Source organism: Gymnoscopelus braueri (assembly GCF_963280865.1).
Source record: "Gymnoscopelus braueri genome assembly, chromosome: 9".
NCBI classification, from domain to species: domain Eukaryota; kingdom Metazoa; phylum Chordata; class Actinopteri; order Myctophiformes; family Myctophidae; genus Gymnoscopelus; species Gymnoscopelus braueri.
In genome coordinates, this window is record NC_137610.1 from 32,135,409 (window position 1) to 32,158,876 (window position 23,468).

Consider the following 23,468-nt stretch of genomic DNA (forward strand, 5'->3'; position numbering starts at 1 on the left):
TTACTTCTACTCCACTACATCTCAGAACCAAATATTGTAGCCTACTTTTACTCCACTACAATTATTTGAAAACTTTAGTTACTAGTTATACTTTGCAGATTTTGATTATTATTACAACTTATTAATCACTTCAACACTTTATATAGCCTACTTGGCTATTTGAAATTTGCCGATCTACAAGCTCACAACGTGACGCCTTGTGAGCTTGTAGATCTGCTATTTTCAAAGTATTTGTATACATTTGGAAATGGGACATTCTGCTAAATTAGCCCCTTTACTTTCAGTACTTAAGTATATTTTAATGCAGATACTTTTGTACTTTTACTCAAGTACATTTTGAATACCGGACTTTCATTTGTAACAGAGTATTTCTACATTTGCGACATTGGTACTTTTACTTTTACTAAGTACAAAAAGAGAGTACTTCTTCCACGACCACCACTGACAAAGACAAACGCCAGTGTTTTACGCGCCCTGCGCCCAGGCTGACAAACGGCCACATGCATCCACTCTCTGTCAGAGTCTCGAGTCTCTCTCTGCCTTGCGCTCAAGGACGCCGTGGAGACAGGAGACAGGAGACAGGTATAGGCACTTGTTAGTTGCTACTGTATAAGCGGCTTTACGCAGCTCATTTGGAGCTGGAGGGGTGGACCCGATAAGCCTTCTTCTCTCGTCTCTCTGGAAATAAATGTACCGTGGAGAAGTCACGGAGCGACTGCTGTCTCTGCCAAACGGTCTCATTTTTGGTTCACAAACCCATTGAACGAACCACGGATGCGCGTTACATCCGTGGGAACGTGGATGCTGCTGGATGGACTGCTTAGGTTGTTGTGTTCTGGACTAATGCATACAGTCTATCACCGAGAGCTCTGTCTGACCTCTCCAAAGAATGAAACTTCGGAATGTCAAAGGAAATCAGTCCTGATTGTTAGTGTGAGACTAATAATATGCCTACATGACAATAGTACTGAACAGACGGACAGCGGCTGCCCGCAGAAATGCCAACCAACCTCACTGTCTCCAACAACAACAACAACACCGATGATGAACTCCTGGAAACTGGACACAACTTCCCTGCCCTCATATTTGGAGTATTGCTGATCGTGGTCATTATTTGTGGAAACTTGCTCGTGTGCCTTAGCGTATACACAGAGAAAGCTCTGAAGACCACCACCAATTACTTCATTGTCAGTTTGGCCGTGTCTGATTTGATGCTGTCTGTGTTGGTCTTACCCCTGTTTGTTTATACTGAGGTGAGTATATATATATATATGGTGACGTCAATCATTGTGGTTATTGTCTGTTATCTCGATTGCAAAACTTTACAGCACTCGATTTCTTAGAAGTATAGATAGCCTATTAGCCAACAGTTTTCAATTCATAAGGTGCCGCCGTTCTCTCTAAACAATAATAGATAGATTGATAGTATAATATGATGTAACATACAATATGATATGTATCCTACAGAGTACTAGAGAGATAAGAATAAGCATATATATATATATATATATATATATATATATATATATATATAGGCTATGAATGTACTGACTATCATTGCGGTGTACTTACAGTGAAATCTGTAATTAAAAGAACTGGACAGTAAGACAGATGTCCCAGAGAGACATATTGACATGTGTTTTTCACAGATATTTATTTGCCAATATTTTCCTCATCTCCCCCTTTCCAATCTGAATCATAGTGCACTGTAAAGTAGCATTACTTTGTTGGCAATGTTTGCAATCATCTAGCAATTTCAGATGATTACACACATTATAAGGGTTAGGGTTAGGAAGTCACTATTCATGCCTCATGTGTTATTATGATAAGGGTACAACTCAATGAGCATAATGTAATTGGTCATGTAAACCAGTGGTTTTCAACCGCTATGTTAACTAATTTAGCTGGGGACCCCCTTGTACTCCCCCAAAGACCACTGGTGGTCCCCGGACCACTGGTTGAGAAACACTGATGTAAACATCTGAGCTAAATATTCAGCATGCAGGTCATCAGAATTCCCTTCTGCATTTGTTAGAAGAGGCTCTTAATATAGCTCACGCTTATTTTTTATATCATGCTTCTATTGCATGTGCAATACATTTGAGACAAAAGGCTAGGCACACATACACACACACACACACACATTTATAGGTTCCATTAATGTACATGAGCTCAATGTGAGCAGCATCCCATTGGAGCGATTGCAGAATACTGATAGCGTTTATACTACCAGCTGCGTTCAATGCCTCAGGCCATTTGGGAGATCACAACCATGCATAATGTCTTTTAACCCTCATTTAACATTCTTTCACAATCAATAGCCAGTTCACTAAATTGTGTAATAACACTTTTCTATCTATAACGTTGACGATGAAGGCTAGTTGTAAGGAGAGGAGTTACACCCATCAATACATCCAATGTATGTCCAGTGTAACCAGTGAGGAGTTGGCCAGTGTAAGCAGTTGTTCTGGTGACCGCTGAGTATGTCAAGTTTAACCTTTAGTGTCTTGCTCAAAGGCTTTTTGGCCTTAGATACAGAGTTAAACAACAGTTAAACAAGTATAGGTTTGTTGATTGTGAAGACGATTGTGTCTTATTTACTGAAGCAGGAGGCATCTGCGGTACTACAGGTACAGGGTCTTGCTCAAGGGCACTTGAATGGTAATTACTAGGAGAAGGGACTTTCTTATTCGCTTCCCCACTCAAACGTTCACAGCCCAACAGGAGATTCAAACAGTTGACCGTCCAATTATTTGCCTGCCTCGCTCTGCTTGCTGCTCATAATTACACCCCAGAATTGTTGTACTAAATCATTGTGTCATGCAATGTCCTGTCTTGAGATCAGATTGGCCGCACAGTGTACCTCCCATTGAATGTTAAAAAACACAATATACCATCTTCTCAGTTGTGATACTGAACTCAATCTGACCTGTCAGAGGATAGCTTGTCCTTGCTGATCAATTTCAAAACCTCCTACTGAGCATGGCGGTTAAATCATAGCTCCACCCTACTGCGGGACATGCTCACCATATCCAAACTTCTCTGTTCGTCCTTATCTCTCACACACGCGCACACACGCACACACACACACACACACACACACACACACACACACACACACACACACACACACACACACACACACACACACAGAAAATGTAACAATGGCTAACCCAGGGACCTCACATTCCATTCCCATGCTCTCCTCACTGTTCTCAAGGCTAATTTCAGGACAAATACTGCAGGCACCTCACTGTGAAATCAGATGGTTGCTAATAAATGTATTGCAGAAGCCTACCTTAAGAATGAATTATCAACTGACGTTATTTAGATGGTTCTTAAAGGTAGGGTAAGTGATTTGCTTTGGTTAAAATAAGTGTTAAATAGCTCTATATTCTGATAGTATTCATTGCTATAGAGTGTTTGTTCAGTATTAGGAGTCTCCTTGTCTCTCCACCTCTTTATTAAACAGAAAATGCATTTTCGTTTCAGTTTCAGTTTCATTTCCAATTTTATCCAATCAGGATAGAGAACTCAATCAGGATACAGATTAAACAAGTGAAATTGGAAGTGATGACACTAAGAAATGAGCAGACAAAATTGGAACTGGAACACTATACAAATTAAGCTTAAAAATGGGTACTTTCTCCTGATTGGCTGAGATTTTGACACCTACCGAAAAATGTATTTTCTGTTTATTAAAGAGCTGGAGAGACAGGGAGACATCTGTTACTGAAAAAACACTCTATAGCAATGATTACTATCAGAATATAGTATTTTAACCTTTTAACAAAATACTTTGTATTTTAACCAAAAAATATCACTTACCCTATACCTTTAAATCTTAATATGACTTATAAATGTTCAAAGCATCGAGGCTTAGGATAGAAGGCAAGAGAAAGCAGGAAGACTGAAGGAAGGTACAGTGATACAGTACAAAATGTCCTGCTGAACTGTATACATTTCCTGGGGAATGGGGCCTCACTGAACAGCTATTGTAAAACTAATCATCATCATCATGCTCCTCATAGATAGATTTAATTTCCACATGAACCCTACTCTACCTTCACTTGCCGACGAAGAGGTTTGGTGTAGAAGGAAAAAAAGCGGGGGCCAATTACAGACCACCGGGGGTCCGCAGTCATCAAAATATATAAGATTTGAGTCCTTAATAATATTCAGAATCACATTCATTCCGTTTTCACCATCTTTTCTTAACAGCCTTTGGTTCAGGGTGAAGAAGAAAGAGAAGGGAGCAGTAATGTGAGGGAGGTTGCCTGTCACTTTGTTCTACAACAGAAGACCGTATTCATGAGATATTCATACTGCCTGGTGCTGAATAAGTTAAAAATATCTCTTTAATATACAAAAATACATTTTATTTTAAGTTAAACGCAGCAAAATCCTGAGCGTTCACTTAACTCTTACCCTTGCGGGTCCATTTTTATACTTTTGGGTTTAAATTACATTCCACATTTTTACAATGTATGGAGTGGGTGTGTGCAGTCCATTCATGTTCATATTTTTCTTCATTGATACAGATAGTATGAAAGCTCAGAGGGATGCAATGAAGGAGAGGCACCAGAGGAAAACTATAGCGGGATTTTGTGTTCAGTGTTCAATTTCTATTGTTATGCACAAACTACTGTACACATAGATTACACCTTCTGAAATACTTGGCTTTTAACTAGCCTACTTGAACCCTAAATATTTCATTGTACGTTAAATTCAAACAAATGTCCCCTATTATGACATGCCCAGAATAGGGATGCTAGGGCACGTGTGGGGTTCTCAAAGAGTGTTTTAATCACTCCGCAATCCCATCAATGAGCAGACAAATAATATCACATGTAATGCAACTGGCAACGTTACAAGCCTGAGGTCCAAATTAGAAGCTGGCCCGGACCATTTCAGGAAAATGTATTCATAAACCAGCTTGACATGCAAATATGGGTGAGAGTGGTCAGACAGAAAATATTTGGAAAAAGCCAATTAAAACGGTGCCCCGACGACTAGAGCACCATCAAACTCCTGTGTTATGAAATTGTGTCATTGTGCTGCAGCCCTGCAATTTCCAATTAGCCAGAGAGAGCGCACTAGCAGTGTTGCCTTGGCTTGGGCTTGTTTTTCTGTAAAGTCGCTTGTAAATATTGGTAGTTGCGGGTTGCGTTTTGTTTTTGGCTTGTTTCTAAAGTGTAGTTGCTTATTTGAGCTTGTTTCCCAAATGTTGTTCTCAAACATTTTCATATCAAGGACCCCCAAATTGTCTGCGTATCCCCATCTGAAAACATTTTCATTTCATTGCCAGGGACCCCCGTACCAGATTTGTGTTGTTTAAATGTTTCACTTAAATGTCACTTTTTCTCCAAGATAAAAAAAAGCAGATCTACAAGCTCACGTCGCGTCATCGCGTTGTATATTTTGTATATTGTCTATTTTCAAATACCAGAGCGATGTATAAAGGTTTAAAGTGCTCATGTGGCCTATAGTCGCTTATTTTAGGCTTGTTTTCATAAACTTGTTTATGGGCTTTCATAGGCTTGTTTCTCTCGCAGAATCTGGCAACACTATTTCCAATCAGCCAGAGAGAGCACACTACTAGACAGACAGAGAGAGAGAGAGAGAAAGAGAGAGAGAGAGATTGAGAGAGGGGGGGGGGGGGGGGGGTGCAAGTGCGAGAATAGTATAAAAGTAAAAAGGAATTCACAATCAGTTGGGACAGACAATCAGAAATCTGTTACAAAGTTTGTGTGTAAAATCCACAATTCGTTCTAGTGAGTGGTGACTACTGGTTAGGTTTGAACAAGCGATTTTCCAATGTGTGGTGTGCCAAGTTAGAAAATAGATATAATTGGTTGCTGGAAAGCATCTGCCAACTGCAACTAATAAAAAAGAAAAATTAACAGTGTAAACAAGGAAGTCACTATTCTGTAGCCTCGTGTGTTATTATGATACCTTCAAGAATAACTACTTCAGGACCACAGTGCTTCATTGTTTACCCTTGCTAGCCAAAGCTTAACTTAAGCAATGCCCATACTACTTTGTGCAAACATTTATGAAACAACCATGTTCTACATAAGAGCTAGTTTTGTGGTGCAACCAGTTAATTTTGTATTGCGTAGGCCTACAGTAAATTTCAAATTAGTAAACACGTTATTACAAGGCTTATTTTTTAAAGGGTTTTGTCTTACCTGGGATTCAAATCACGGTCTCCCGTGTGTGAGACCATACATACATCTAAAGCTCAGTCAAAATGGAATCCCCGCTTGAGATATTCTTCTTATGTGCTTCTGGCAGTACTACTAGTCAACAAATAAGTGTCATACCTGACACCAGGGTATAATTTTCTCTATGCGAGAGTAGGGAGTCCACCTCCAACCGCTGCAGATGTGCTAGTTGTATTACCACAGCTGGTGCGGCCGACTATGCCACCATAGAACCACAGGAGACAAGATGGAGAAGATGAAACATACTGTAGGCAGAGGAATGAAGGAGTGTGTGTGTGTGTGTGTGTGTGTGTGTGTGTGTGTGTGTGTGTGTGTGTGTGTGTGTGTGTGTGTGTGTGTGTGTGTGTGTGTGTGTGTATCTAACATAGAAAGAGAGAGATTAGGTTTCTCAAGGGTCTGTAGTCTTTGTAGACCCGGTGTCTTCAAAGAGCTTGCACATCCACTACAAAGCCCAGGTGTGCAGGTCAGGACAAAATAAATACAGTCCTCACACTGGAATATGACTCCCCCCCAGTCAGTTTATTAGCTAAATAAACTGACTGGTAGGAGCAAGTCACATTCCAGTGTGCAGACTCTATGTCTTTTTTACTGCTTTGAAAGGTACTCACCATGATCTGTGCTATTCATTCCCCAGTTCCAGGATGGTACTTGGTCACTGAACATGGCTGTCTGTGATGGCCTGATGACCATGGATGTGATGTTGTGCACAGCCTCCATCTTCAACCTCTGTGCCATCAGTGTTGACAGGTTGGTTGATGTTTGACTGTTACCTATAGCTCTGCTGATGGACTGTGAATCACTGACACCTGATTTATGCTGCGACGAAGTGTTGCGCTACGTGTCACTCGACAACAATAGTGTATTTTAAAAAACACGACACAATTCAGTTGAAAATATGTTAGTCTTCTCTCGATACTCACCAAAGCATAAATTAGATTTAAATCAGACTTGAGTCCAAATGGTAGACAAAAACTTTCATAAAATGTTCCATTGACTGAACAAACCTGAAGTGGAAATAGCTTTTTCTTCATCAAAATGCAGTAAGACTCTTTGGCCCTTAAGAGAGAATATATTGAAATGTTCTGGATGGTTAGGTAATATAGTGTCACTTAGTTTGTGAGTTGTCAGCTGTGCACAGAACACTTTGGTAAGGAACCTCGATACAGAATGTATATAAGATACGACTGGTTCAGAATGTCACATTATAATCTCTTAAGCTATGGAAACCCCAAAAGCTTATATTAATGGTGAAAGGTCTCTCCAACCCACCGAAGGCTAAGGACAGAAGAACTACTGATACAATGTCAGTTCTTATCTGCTCTGAGGAAGGCTAATGGCCAAAACGCGTTAGCCAGAATTAAAAGATTTTGTATCTGAGCCCTCAAGTCTTCTTTTATTTTTGGAGTGCTGCTGTTTTCCACTTGGGTGGTTATTTTTCAACAATGACACAAACTACTTTAAATTCAGGTCAGGTCAGGGTCACTGGAAAAAGAAAACCCAATATATCGCAATTTAACCCGTCAGCCTGTAAGGTTCAGCTTCACAGACATGAATACAAATGTATCCAGCTGTTCCCCTCCCAAACGTGGGTCAACATACGGGTGCCGTTCACATCGCAGTAAAAACGACCACTTTGCCCTTGCTTTGTGTGCCCACGTCATGACTCCACAGTTGGCTTTGATTGGGAAAAATTATCATGAGCAGGAAGATAACCTTTAATATTTTTCCTCTAAAAGCACCGATTTCTACAGAGGAAACATGAATTTCGAGTCCTCGAAGATGGCGTATCCACTGTGATTAACTACCAGTATTTGCTCTGTGGTCATTAGTTTCATACAATGTAATTATGTTCCCCTTTTGCTTGATGTTGAGGGGTGACCTGACATTCTAGAGCTCACTCTGAAATTTGTACAGAAAATGGCAGTCAGGGACAAATGGATGTTTTAGAGGCGACTGACGCTAATACTTATGAATGCTTAACGTTATACAATGTAAGTCAGTAAGTAAAAGGACTATATCTTTATAAAAACCTTACGTTGCTCAGTGGATTGAGCGCTTTGCTAGCCTGGGACCAGACGAATCTGCCAATGCAATTATTCGTGCCCCCCCCCCCCTCATTTTTGTTTCAATTAATTAATTATTTTCCTTCTAGTTTTATATAAAAAAAAACATAGACTCACCCACACATAAGTAGGCTTTACATAAAATAATCAGACAACTTGTCTTTACTTGAATGACAGGGATAACCTAGTTAGAGTGTCGTTGCAGCTCTTGTTCTCATGGGTCTTCAGCTAAGCGATAATAATAATACAACTTTATTTATATAGCACCTTTCATGACATGAATGTAGCTCAAAGTGCTTTACAGAGCAAATAAATAAAGCACAAGTGCTTTTACAGAAAAAGCAATAATAATATAACAATAAAGCAAAAAGAAGAGCAAAAAATAATGGCAGATGGGATTTCTCAGCCAAGTTATCACATAATCTGTAGGGTCCCAGTCAGTATAGGTGGCCTACATATGTAACTTGATGAACCTCAAGGATTGGGGGTTGATGATTAAATTCATCTGGCCGCTGAATCCCCTTTCACACTCTGTCTGGGGCTCTGGGCTATATTCTAGGTGTTAATGGCGCGTTGCCGGCTCTCTCGCTCGGGTGGGGGCTTATGCCCCGAGGCCTGGCCTGCCCAAATGAATGCTGTGCCCTACCCAAAAAGAGTTATCTAATAAAGTGGAAAATGTGAACAGAAAATTCATATTTTATGTACATACATTTTATGATCAAATGCAATACATTGATACAGTGTTTGGAGAGGTGGGTTTTCCGATGTATATCAGGTGGTAGTTTTATGTGTGTGAAACATGTTGCCTGCCCATCAGATTCATTCATGGTGCCAGGACTGTACATAATATTTATATTAACACATAGTGTGCTTTATTCTAAACACTGATAACTGATTTGACATCAGAATACACAACAAAATCCTGAGCATTAATTTAACTATGAGAGAGTAAAAAATGAACTACCGTGCAAAATGGACCCTTTTACTGTAGGTTCGAAATGGACGTTGGAAATGGATGCTATGTTTCGTTTTCACACTCTGATAGCTAACCACTTTCAACCTGGGGTCCCTATTTTGGGCACGCCATTATAGGCAAAATCTGGGAAAAATATTATCAAAGAATTATCAAAGTAGATGGTTAAATTAATTAACACTCACTTTTTCTGTGTAGTCTGTGCAACTCCTCTGAGACATGTCTACTCTGTGTACCGCTGCAGGTTCATCGCAGTGTCCATCCCTCTCAACTACAACCGGAAACATGTGGACCAGCGGCAGATCATTCTGCTCTCAGCGACCTGGATCCTGGCCTTAGCGGTGGCCTGCCCCATCATGTTCGGCATCAACAACGTGCCAAACCGTGACCCCGGTGAGTGCAAGCTGGAGAACGATGACTATGTCCTCTACTCCTCCGTCTGTTCCTTCTTCATCCCCTGCCCTATCATGGTTCTCCTCTACTGCGGGATGTTCCGGGGTCTCCGGAACTGGGAGGAGGCGCGCAAGGCCAAGCTGAGGAACAGTATCCAGGCCTGTCGCAAGCTCCAGGAGGCCGGCGCCTCACTGCCCCCACTGGCATCTTTACCTCCCCCGTTGCCGCCAGTCATCGAGCGGGAGCGCACTGACAATACCATAGAGGAGCTGGGCCCCCATTCATCTCAGGACCGCCCCTTCCCCTACAAGGATGGTCCTGTGCGAGCATTGTCCTATAATGACATCAAGTTCACCCCTAACACTCACATGAAGAAGAGGCCCAAGATCAACGGCCGAGAGAGGAAAGCAATGAAGGTGCTTCCTATTGTAGTGGGTGAGTTGGTTGCTTGTTACATTTACATTTTCAGCATATACTGATGCTCTTTTAGGCTCTGTGCATAACTAGTCCTGGGTCTCCAGAAGGGAGCATACGCATTTCCTGTTCCGGTTCATTTCCCCATAGTTCCGTTCGATTGGCTAAGCAACAGATTTGAACCCCTATGAAGGTGTGATATGTTTTTTTGGTGGATAAGTCAGTCTGTAAATGCTTCGCTCAACTAGACTGAGCACAGCTTTCATTGTTAAAACTGGGTGACAAAAATGTGCAATACAAAGTCTTTTAGGACGGCCATTGATATTGGGGTGGTGACACGATTGGTTTCTAGAACAGTAGGCTTTTCACTTTAAAGGGAAATTTCACTTTCAAACATGTTTGGGGCAGGGCAGGCGGTCGCCTGCCCAACTAAGATCTCGCCTCCCCTAAAAAAAACAAATAACCCGAAAAGGTTAATGTCCTCAAAGTCACACATCCAACAAGCTTTAAACTGAGCAGATTGGACCTTCCGTTCCAGAGATAATGGCCAAACATCTTGAAAACGGCCACTTTCGCCGGTTTTCAATTGAGTTGCTTGATTCAGTATTTATATATTTGATATTCATTTTATCTGACACGCCCCCTTCCTATAAAAACCCATTGTAACGACAAACTCTATTTTAACCATGATGAATTCATTGAAAACACCCATCCTTGGTTCTGGTGACTGATGGGGGGGCACGCGTTTTTTTTAATTAATTGTTTTATACATTTTCTATCATTTGTTTTGGAATATGACAATGCTGGAGAGTCAGTGGGACTCCTGTTACTTAACAAACACCATATAGCAATGATTAGAATATTGAGCTGTAACCTTTCACCAAAAAATATCACTTAGAGCACCTTTAAAGGAGGACTTTCAACACTACTCATGATGGTTAAATTGCCACTTCCTCCAACATGATTGCTTTAATAGTGAAAGTAAGACAAGCGTCATCATCACCTTTTTGAGAAATGGATACTTAGGTGGCATTAAATTGATTTTAATATACAGAGTAGACATTGCTGGAAATGACTAAGTCACTACTTAAGTGTCCTAATAATCCTAAATTAACGATGAAGGATCAGATGCACAACTGCTCAAGAGGATGATATAGTACACCAGAGTCTGTAGTTGGAGAAACAGATGCCTTAAAGGTTCTACTGCTTCATTAAACAGTACACACCAAATGCCAGTATCATCTGCTGGCAAATCTGCCATTGTACAGGCTGAGGCCAGTCCATCAAACACAGTATTCTGGCTTCCTGTTTCTTTTCCCCAGATGTAGTTAACATGTTAGCCTAGATGTTACATACACATTACTCTCTCTCTGTGTGTGTGTGTGTGTGTGTGTGTGTGTGTGTGTGTGTGTGTGTGTGTGTGTGTGTGTGCGTGTGCGTGTGTACATATACACATACTAAATATGCTATCAACAGAATAACCAACTTTCAGTAACATAGAATGAATATGACCTACTGTATGGGCAATGTAATGTTTAAATGTCTCAGAATACCCATTAACATGAATCCAACACAACGCTACACAGCACTGAAAAATCTGCAACACAATCGTATGCAGTATGTGGTGGGGGGTCCCTCTGCTTCATCTGTCTCTCAACTAAGGGGTCCTGGGCCTGAAAAACGTTGAAGACATCATGAATCAGAATCAGAATCACAACTTTAATCACATCACAGATTTAAAGGTGTAAAGAAGTGGGTGAAATTGGTTTTGGTTCATGAAGTGAGGGTCATGGCGAAAAGAATAAGATTGTGGATACAAGCGGGTGGCTGGCGTCTCCCTTAGGGATAGGGTGAGACGTTCTGTCACCTGGGAGAAAATTAGAAAGGAGCCAGTTAAGGTGGTTTGGGCATCTAGTGCGGCATCTCCCTATGATTATATCTCCACGCTGGCCTCCAACGCGTACAATCCATATGGGTTGGTGACAAAATAGGCTTGGCAAGATGAGAAATTTAAAAACCTGGTTCAAAAAATAAAAAAAAGCAGGTTTGTTAAAATGTACATTTTGTATGCATGTTGGTTTCATATAATTTGAAAAAACATTTGCACCATTTTTACAATACGAATGACAAAATGTGCCTGAAAATGTAAAGTGATGTAACCACATAAAAAAGAGAAATATTGACTATTTTATCGACTTGAAGTGTAGGAAAGTGACCGATTTACCGTATAATTCATTACTCACACAAAAAAAGTTATATTTTCAGTAGCCATTTGCAACAGTAACGAGACTACTCCAGGATGCTGGCCTTAGAGGGACATTTGCAAAGCCATATCTGACCCTGAGCTAAAAACTGATGCAAAATTAAGTTATGCAAAACCCATTTGGTGAAAAAAACAGGAAGCTGTCACACTGTGTGTGATCGACTAGCCTGCACAATCCCCAGACTTGCCAGCAATGCATCCCAAAGTTGTCTTTTCACTGCTGCAGATGTCATTTGGTGTGTACTATTATGAAGCAGCCTTTAATGCATATAATCTCTCAAACTACAGACTTATTATTTTTAGACTTATGTTTTTTCAATAGGTTTAATAGGACTCTAATGTATTTGTCTCGCGCAGTAGTGCATCTGGCCTTTCTGCTTGTTTTCCTGTCCTGGTTAGATCTACTTTGCCCTCTTCTCTCAAGACAGTAGTGGACAACTTTGTATGAAATCTTCAGTTTCTTAGCAACGTGTTTCTTGATAAAGGTGTTTTTTTTTCACGGCTGTATAAATGACACAGCTTGGCTGGTGTTTCTTGATAAAGGTGTTTTTTTCCCGGTTGCATAAATGACACAGCTTGGCTGGACTCACAAGAGAAAACTGGGATTTTTGAGCTTTTTCCTTTCTCTCCCCAATTTAGTCATTATGCCAATTCTCCCCAAGTGTATAGACCCCGTCACTGTCAACCTCTACTTGGGGAGGGTGTAGACAACCACTACCTCTGATATACCTCTGGCGCTTTTTTTGCTTGACAGTGAGGAGTTTCACCAGGAGGGCGACACGCAATGCTAGCGGAGGAACACAATATCCCTCCCAGTCCTGTTCCCTGCTGAACAGGCACCCTGACCAACCTGTAGGAATCACTAATGCAGCGACAGAGATCGCCCGCCCCTGCCGCCTTCCCAACCGACGAATATGGCCAATTGTGTTCTTTGAAACGTAGAATTTACTTTACTTTCTTGTAAAAAGAAAAATGGGCCTGTAATTAGGACCATTATTAGTCCTAATATGTAGACATGCTTCCCTTTAGCCCACATTGGCTTATCATCCAGCTCCTTAATCCTAAATCCAATTATGTCAGACTTTCCCTGATGGCTGTAAAGCCTTGGGGAGATTTGGCCAGTCCAGTGACGAGTGGCCACTGGACTGCACCTTTCCTTGGTTGCATGAACCCAAAGACAGTCACTACAGCCTACCTACCCTTTTATAAGATATCTATAATGATGGTCCCTTTGACATTTTAGAAAATAAAGAAGAAAATACAGTCTTAAATGACCGATATGGCTGTTTCCTTTGGTGCGTACTGAACCTTAGAAATTAGATTAGCGATTTGAGAGATTAGTGTGCACGCATTCAAGCTTTCACAAAAATGTGTCTAAATGTCTGTGGAGAAAAAAAGAAAATACCCTGAGCCTTAATCCTAACAATATACTGTTATGGCATGTGTGAGGAAGTTGGGTTTGTAGGGTTTGTTTGGCTCAGAGCGAGCAAATGTACAGTACTTGCTCTGATAATAGTTACAGTACAGTAGCTTATATTAGCTTACTTCAACCATGATGAATAATTTAAGTCAAGTGATTAAAAAGCAATGATCAGAAAAATAACACATTGTAGGTGAGTATTACATTTCCATAGGTAGAATCTGTGACCTACTCCAAGGCAGCTCATGGTAAACCAAGATATGCTGGGGCAAAAGTGGATTAAAGTTCAGAGAACCAGGTTGTGTCTGGAAACTCACCAGATCAGATCCATGGGTCAACAGGGAAATGTGGAGCATGAGGTGCACTGAGGTGGCCTTGAGCAAGGCACTTAACTCCCCTTTGCCTGGGTCCAGTGGCTCATTGGTTAACAGCAGAAGACTGGGTTTAAATAAATGGTAAATTACATTCCATTCCCACACACATTCACACACGCTGATGGTCAGGGTCCCCACGGTCAGGAAATTCCTGGAAATATTTTTAAATTAAAAAAAACTTTTTCCAGTCCTGGAAAAGGTTTGGAATGTATCAAGGGTCCTGGAAAAATATTTGGCAATGCATTGTTTTTGGCTATTGATTTTGTAAATTAAATACCATTTTCCAAAACATGTTTAACATTGCACGAAATATGTAACATGCCTAAGCTCACAACGTGCTGCAGCGTGATGCGTAGTTAGTTAGTAAATTTGGCACGAAATTTGGAATGGAATTATACCATTCTATTCTTTATTTTGGGCATTGCAAATAGGAGTAAGACTCATTATTGCGCTGAATGATTGCTATATAGGCCTGGAAATTTGGTTAAATATTCTGGTTTGGAAAAGTTTTGGAAATTCATTGGTAAAAATGTGTGGGAACCCTGGATGGTGGAGGAAACCACGCAAGGCACCAACCTGCTCATTGGGAGTAGTTAGGGCTTCGGTATCTTGCTCAAGGACACTTCTACAGTAACCCAGGGGGTGCCGGGGACCAAAACGGAAACCATCCGATACCCAAGCAGCCACTCTACATCCTGAGCCACTGCCACCGGTACTATACACTTTATGGCCCCCTGTACTGGACGGCTCCCAGGTGTGAACGTGCATAACTGCGTTAACACCCTTCAGGGAAGTGCAGGGTCTGAAAGAGGATGTGTCCAGCAAAACCCATCCGAGGATAAATAAAGGTTTGACTTCTTAAGAGTATACTTGTCCGATGACCGGAGCAGTTGAGTGTTAAGGAGGAAGTGTTGAACCTAATACCCAGTGCAAGCCAGTCCAAACCAGTGTAAACAACCTAAGGAGATTACCCATCGTCATCCCCGCAAAGGATCAATCCAAAACAAACGTCACCATCCTCCATCCCACAGCCAGAAGACATGATGTAGGTAGGGCAGTGTTTATCAACCTTTTTTGTGCCAAGGCACACCTGGCATAGCCAAAAGATCCCAGGGCACACCTAGATATACGGTATATATATATATATAATTATATATATACTGTATACGGTATATATATATACACACACACTAGGGGTGTGCCGATACACTAATTTCACGAAACGATACGATAAAAAAAGCAAATGCAAACAAATATTTCTGTTTTTGCATTATTCAGACATGCAAACTTGTAGCTTTTCAGCTTCCACTAGCCGTTTTGAATCCAAATAGGGCAATAGTGTGACATGACCCGAAAAAATACAGCATGTTGTCACCCTTTTCACCTCGGGGCTGTTTGCATGCCTGATTATTATTATTGTAAAAAAAATATATATATATTTTTTTTAAAAAGCAGTAGCCCCGGCCCAAAATTGGGACGTTTGCCAGGGTTGATAAACACTGAGGTAGGGGATGGGGTCGGGCCTAGGTGTGATTATTAAGGAGTGGTATACTGTAGGTTCAGGAAAGAAGCTGCAAAGGTGGCATGTAAACAGGGTGGCACTGGACCTTTGGAAATGGTAGTTTGGTGAAGAGGTGTCTGCTGGGGTGGGTGAGGTCAGGCCTTGCCACTAGGTCTCCTCTTTGCCGTGGAGGTATACAGGTCATTGATTGCCAGTAGCTGACAACCAATGATCCTTCCAGAAAAGTCCAGAATATAAGTTCACCTGGCCATGATTTGTTTATCTGCCGTAGGAAAAACAATCTCTGTTTGGCTTTCATGGTGATGGAGATTATGTTTTAGTTGTACTTCAGAGTGTAAATGATGGTGATCCCCAGAAATTTGAATGACTCCACAATAGATTTGGTTGGATGTGTCATTATTATCAAGAGCGAGTACAAGAGGGGTGCCTGTGCTGATGGAGATGGGGCCCGACATCGGTAAGAGGCCCAGCATTCCTTCCTGTCAGGAATTTGGTGATCCATTGACAGGTGTTGGATGGTACAGTGAGCTGGGTTAGCTTGCTGTAGTGTAGAGCAAGTCCAGGAAAATGGTGTTTAAGGCCAAAACAAGTCCCTGACATAATGTGTTTGAAAAGTCTAGGTGAAGCCACATCCTGGAATGCAATTGATGTCAGCACGAACAACCGTTAGTCATTAAGACCAGTGATGTTGACCTTCTTGGGAACTGGTACGATCGATGATGGCTTAGGTAGGTTAAATATCGTTGAATATCCCGGTGAATACAGGAGTTTGCCAGTCATCACAGTGTCTCAGAGTGCCAGGTGAGACACCATCAGGGCCTACTGCCATCCTTATGTTCTGTTCCCTGAAAAGCCAGTGTTTCACAGTGTGTGCGTGTGTGTGTGTGTGTGTGTGTGTGTGTGTGTGTGTGTGTGTGTGTGTGTGTGTGTATTAACATACTCTATACTAGACAGATTGGTTAAAATAAACATTTATTCATGAAAATAAGTGTAATGTAGTAAACAAACCTCGTCTTACAAAATCAAGTTAGACTTAGAGGAAACACACTTCTTCTGAAGAGGGTTTTTTGGCAGTTACAGTATGTAAGCATATTTTGTCAAGAGAAATTGTAAGGGGATTCTGTAGTTATTTAGGGGCATCTGTAGATGTAGATTTGCATGTTAAAATGTAGCATTCCTGGAGAAATGAATACGCAAATCTGTTTACTTTTAAATTATAAAAGCCTCTCTCTACCACCTCCAACAGAGAAGTGTGGTTTATTGAAAATTTGTCTTGGAGATGAAATCATTAATCTCGAATTGATTTGCTCCACACACACACACGTATATGTATGTACATATGTCCATATACCGTATGTAATACACCATATGTATGTAGTTATTAATACTTTATTGACGATATGTATGTATATATACACATCATAACACACACACACACACACACACACACACACACACACACACACACACACACACACACACACACACACACACACACACACACACACACACACACACACACACACACACACACACACACACACACACACACACACAGTATATATTCAGTTTATTTACCCCTACCCTGGATTTGAACTTCCTTCCTGAAGGAGTAAAGCCAAGGGTGCTGAATATTATACACATGACAAAGTGGCATATTATTATTCTGTTCCTTTGAGATGGAGCCATGGCCACTTTGGATGAAACCCAACCCTTACATTGGAGGAGCAGTTTTTTTTAGCAGAACCATGAGCTTGGAGACACTGTAAATGGATTGCCTTTCAGCTTCAAGAGCGGAGGCGCAGATACTGTAACTGGATTAGCAAACGCAGCTTCTAGTGGGAACTTCGACTTCATCACTGCATTGCTCCAGTACAGTACGGTATTATGACATATGAGTATACCATAGTCATAAAAACTAATGAATGCCTATATAAACATTTTACATAATCTAAATAACAATAAAAGAGCGATACTGTCAGGATGTTTTTTTTACTTCAATAGAATCCAGAATTATTTTCATAACCATATATAACATTAGAAAATGTTTTGCATTGTAGAAGCAGTCTAAATGCCCTGTCCATTATTAGCCAATCATATTTCTGCTGAAATGGCCTTGAACCTGTGGTGGCCAATCACATTTCAGGGATGGCCATGGCCACACACCTTGGGCATGCTAGTCATCTTAGAGTCCCTTCTGGATATGAACACAAAAACATCCATGTATTTGAATGATTGAGCCTTGCAGAGGAGGCTGTCAGGGGAACTTTCACCATAGTTGGTGGTGCATAGGCCAGGTGGTTTGCTCCTCCTGATTGCCATACATCTGTCAGCAGCTTAACTGATGAGTACCTCCAATAGGTCACTGATCAATTTCCGCTAACATATAAAGCGGAAAGGCATGGATGTTTTTGGCCGCATGACAACATATCATACTGGAACCCTCAGGCTGATAAAGATTATTTGTATAGGATATAAAAGACTGCTACGAAAGCCAATATCTATTAAACAATGAGCGTCTATAAACCAGGGCCGGTTCTTTGCCATGCTAGGGCCTTTGGGATTCGAACTTTCCATCCTATTTGGCATCGGAGTGTTGACTGCATATTCATATCACTATGCATGAGAATCCCCCACCAAATTCACTTACCAGCAAAACAGACCCACAAACGACGCCATAGCCACAACACTCCAGACTGTCCTCACCCACCTGGAGAAGAGAAACTCAGTGTTGCCATGTCTGCTTATTATAAGCGACTTTGGGCTTGTTTTTCTGTAAAGTTGCTGTAAATGATTAGATTAGATTAGATGTCTTTATTATCCACAAGGGAAAATTGTTTTGCTCAGGTCAATGCATACATTCAACAAGACAATACATAAATAAACACCACAATTAAAACACCTAGCAAAGTACTTCAATTCTATAAAAGATACAAAAAATCTAAAAATGTAAAAGAGACTTTAAAAGAAAGCAGTGTCCTCTCCACACGCGTGGAGCACCCAGCATGTGTTTGTATGTTTCATGTGTGTGTGCATGTATTCAAGTCCATGGAGCGATTAGCACAGAGTCCAGCTCGTCCAGGTGCCTGTGTGTGTGCGTGTGTGTGTGTGCATGGGGGGGGGGACATTAGCGAGCAAGTCCAGTTCGACCAGGTGGATCAGGTATTAGGGGGTTTGTGTTTATTTAGAAGCCTAATGGCTGAGGGGATAAAACTGGCACTGCCCTTTGCCTTCCTAAATAGAGAGGCAGCATATCTTCTACCCGAGGGCAGGACCTGAAAGCAGGTGCTGAGATTATGAGTTGAGTCTCTCGCGATCTTTCCTGCCTTCTTCACTGTCCTCTGGTCGTAGAGATACTGAAGGGTAGAGCACTGTACCCCACAGAGCTTAGACCCCAAGGTGGTCACCCTCCGCAGCTTAGCCTTGTTGGTCTGTGAGAGCCCCCCATACCAAGCCAGGAAAGTGAAGGTAAGGAGGCTTTCTATATGGCAGATGTAGAAGCTGCGAAGGATGGGAGGGGCCACGTCCATGCGTCTCAGCCTTCGTAGGAGGTAGGTCCGCTGTTGACATTTTGAAAAGATGGCCTGTGTGTTGTCATTGAAGGTCAACCCATTGTCAATAGTGGTCCCGAGGTATTTGTAGCTGCTAACCCGCTCCACTACCTCACCACCAAGTGTCAGCTGTGGAATCGGGTCGAGGTCATCCTTCCTCCGGGGGCTTATGAGGAGCTCCTTTGTCTTTTTCACATTCAACCGGAGGTAGTGCTCCTCACACCACTGGTGCAGCTTCTGTGCTTCCTCCTCAAAGTGAGCAGGGCTGTTTGAGGTGTTGCACCCATTTCGGACGCTGTCAATGCACTGAATGGGACATTATCACGTTTAATCAGACTATTGATTGGTCTAATCAAGACATACTGACCTACCGTCGGGGCTCAGTAGGTGTTTTGTATAAAGTATAGTTTTGGACCGCGTCGGAGGTGCGCCGTCTCAAGCGAACTTGAGCCACGAGAGGCACCACCGAGCGAGCTAAAGCGAGCGAGTTGCCGTGCCGAACGTTGCGAAGTTCGCTTGAGCTGACTCAGCGCCGTGCGAGTTATGTATCGATAGGCACAGAATCGTAAATTATGTTTTGGGGTGAGCGTTTGCCCCTGGGTAGGTCAGTATCTCACCAATCAATAGTCTGATTAAACGTGGGTATGTCCCATTCAGTGCATCAATTGACAGCATCCTAAGCCGGTTGCGTTTTTTTGGCCTTTTTTCTAAAGTGTAGTTGTTTATTTGGGCTTTTTTTCTAATGTTGTTTAAACCAGAGGTTTGGATTTTCATGTCAAGGACCCCTCCCCCAAATTATTATCTGTATTTGTCTGCAGTCCCCTCCTTCTGAAAATATTTTGTGCCAGAGACCCCCATACAAGATTTGTGTGGATTTGAAATTATTCCACAATTTTCACTTTTTTTTCCAAGATTGAAAATAGCAGATCTGCAAGCTCGGATATTTTCAAATAGCCAATGTACAGGGTTAAAGTGCTCATGTGGCCCATAGTCGCTTCTTTTGGGCTTGTTTTCATAGACCTGGTTGCTTATTTCTCTCGCAAAATCTGGCAACACTGCTTTTTGCGCATGCTTTTCATAGACTACAGCTTAGCATTCAACACCATAGTCCCCTCCAGACTTGATACCAAGCTCAGGTACCTCTCAAACCCAGTCGTCTGTGCAGCTGGATCCTTCATTTTCTGTTGGATCGATGCCAGGTGGTGAGGATACGATCTAACACATCTGCCCCTCAACGAGGCAATTATATTTTGATTGACACTATATGCCTGTTTGATGTATGCCTACTAGAAACAGAGCTACACACATACACAAAGATGGGCAGAATTTTAATAAATGTATTTGAAATACATATTTATTTTTTGTATTTTGTCATTTTTGACTGGGACAGGATTTTTTAAAATGTTTTTTTAATCAAGATACTTTCAGATCTTGTCATTTCTGTATTTTAAATGCATAAAATACAGCATGTATGTTATTATTATTTTCAAATTTTAACATTTACATGGGTTTATACTGTGGAGTAAATACATTAAAAAAAACACAATGTGAGATGTCATTTCTACCTCACCTCTGATTGGCTTACCCACCCTCAAAACAAATTCAACCACAAATGAGAGGCAGAGTAGGGCAAGTCTTGAGACAGACTTCATATGACCTTGCCTCAACTAGGGAATGAAGCCTCGTGGAAATTTCCTTATACATTAAAGATAGTTACTAGTTACTTTACAACATTACTGCATAATCCATTAATGGTCAGACAAACCTAATATTTGATTGTTTGTGATGCTACAGTACATGTATGTGTCAGTGTCCTGGTGTTAATATCCTGGTATCAGTAGGTACAGTATCCTAGTATCAGTATCCTGGTGTCAGTATCCTAGTTTCACATATCATTATCCTGATGTCAGTGGTTCAATATCCTGGTGTCAGTATCCTGGTGTCAGTGTCATGGTCGCGACTGTGTGTTTCCTACCACGTCTCAGTAGAAGCCCCTCCCACACCGGGCGAGCGCAGTTAGCGCACAGAAGTCAAGGCGCAGACGGCTGGGGGGGGGGGGGGGGGGGATTTACGATTCTGTCCCTATCGGTACATAACTCGAACGGCGCTGAGTAGGCTCTAGCGGCCTTCACAACGTTTGGCACAGCGACTCGCTCGGCGGTGCCTCTTGTTGCTCACGCCTCCGACATAACTGTTTTTTTTGCTACTACTGAACAGACTACTACTGTAGTCTGTTCTCACCAAGTGGGCTGAGTGGTCCACCTTGCTGGGGGCGACAAAAACTATGCCTAAACCTAACCTTAATCCCAATAAAATATTTTGCGACACATTTTAAATAAGCAGCGTCGGGAAAGGGATTAGATCCCGAGGCGTTAGGATTGGAAGTCTAATGCTTAACGGTACACGCCACGGAAATCACATCTGGTGACGCAGGGGTTTGGGAGTTATTTAAGGCGGTCTGTTCATGTGAGAGGCATTTCCGTGTGCGTCACCAAGTTACTGAGACGAGGTAGGAAACATCCGTGCGCGTCATGGTCAGTATCCTGGTCTGTGAAGTACAGGCGTAGAGGCATCTCAGTAGGATTGTGCATTCAGTATCATGCCATAGTTCTTGTCTAGCTTTCGACGATAATAAGGTCAAGGATAATCAGATTTTTCATATTTCATCCTGCTTGGCTAAGATTGACATCTAAAGAGGGCTCCCTATGACATAGAATGGGGACATGGCTTCCGCATCAAGTAATGCATAATAAACGGGTTCATGCTATCTAAATCAGGTCCTAAATAGGATTTTGCTTAATCAACATGGACATGTAATTAGGCTTAAAAAGTAATTACGGCATCATAGAGTGAAGCATGGATTCATATTTAACTAGAAAATGTGTTCCTCGGAGCACAGGTCTCCGCCAGTACTGTTCCTGATTAATCCTGTCTTACCTATTTATATTACATATTGTCACGTGTCACTTGACCAATGTTAGCTTGGCTGATGGAAGCTCACTTCAAAAAATATAAATGATTTTTTGAAGTGACACACCTATTTATAGGTTTTTATTTCGTCATGCGTCTCGCTAGCCAATCAAAAGCATTGGTGACAACATATTGTCACGTGTCACGCGAAGCTTGACCAATGTTAGCTTGGCTGAGACGGGGACACACACGGAAGGACAAGAACGAAAACATACTCTCCACCTCTGGCGGAGACAACTACATCATTCTCTGAATCCAACTGGTCTAGTGAATAATTTTTCATACCGTGTACTTCTTTAAGCTCGCACTCCAAAGACTGTGCCTGGGACTATGCCTTGCACACACAGAAACCTTGCACACAGCATATTAAGAGCTAGAACTAACAGTAAAGGTTTTTGATAATGCTGCAACTCTCTGATCCTTGAGTACCCCTTTTTTCTTATTTTCCTGTTGTTGTATTATGTTTACTATTATTATTACTATTATACTGCAGCTACAATGTCTAAGGCACAAGAACAAAATAAATTGTCGCGTGTACTTGTACACAAGATGTAACAATAAACCTTGAACCTTGGACTGCACATTACCCATCAACAGTACTTAAAATCCTTTTAGATACGGGTGATGTTGATCTGCCAGACACATAATTTGACATTCTTACAATCTCTCTGATACATCCATGGAATTTAAAGTGACCACCGTGTCATGTTTTTACAAAGCGTAAATGTTTATCCATGTTTATCCATGTTATTTGCCATTTTAAGTCCTGTTTTCTGTCTATTTTCTTCTTAGGTGTGTTCCTGTTTTGCTGGACACCCTTTTTTGTGGTTCACACCTTGAGGGCTCGCTGTCAGTCCTGCCACATCCCTAACAGTCTGATGAGCGTGGTGACGTGGCTGGGCTATGTCAACAGCGCCGTCAACCCAATCATCTACACTGTGTTCAACACAGAGTTCAGGAACTTCTTCAAAAAATTCCTCCACAGTTGCTGGTCTAGATTAGACCAGTGAGCATCTGTCCACTGTCCAAAAAAGGCCAGGCATCTCCGAATGGACATGGGAAATAAAAATAAGAGACAAAGCACAACGATATTAAAGACACTGCAAATATCAACAGTGAACAATCAGTAGACTGTATGTCTGACCACTGTAAAGATTTGTTGTTCTTTTGGGTCTTTATTTATTGTCTTCCTTTTGACTTGTGAATAATGTTATTGTGACAGCAATGTTTGTTTTCAGCAGCTGAGGCAAATGCCATTTCCGTGTTGTATGTGGAAAAGCTTTGCTGTGAGGAGTTGT

The 23,468-nt window shown here is 41.5% G+C and overlaps 1 protein-coding gene across 1 annotated transcript; it reads left to right on the forward strand.

Annotated features, from left to right (window-relative positions):
• Nucleotides 1-1,196: 1,196 nt before the first annotated feature.
• On the forward strand, nt 1,197-23,180 carry LOC308092275 (D(4) dopamine receptor-like; the record flags this gene model as incomplete). The annotated part of the gene is made up of 4 exons (XM_080438123.1): nt 1,197-1,253; nt 6,862-6,974; nt 9,508-10,091; nt 22,963-23,180. The coding sequence occupies exons 1-4, from the start codon at nt 1,212-1,214 to the stop codon at nt 23,178-23,180; spliced, it is 957 nt and encodes a 318-aa protein (XP_080294249.1). The 5' UTR covers nt 1,197-1,211.
• Nucleotides 23,181-23,468: the final 288 nt, after the last annotated feature.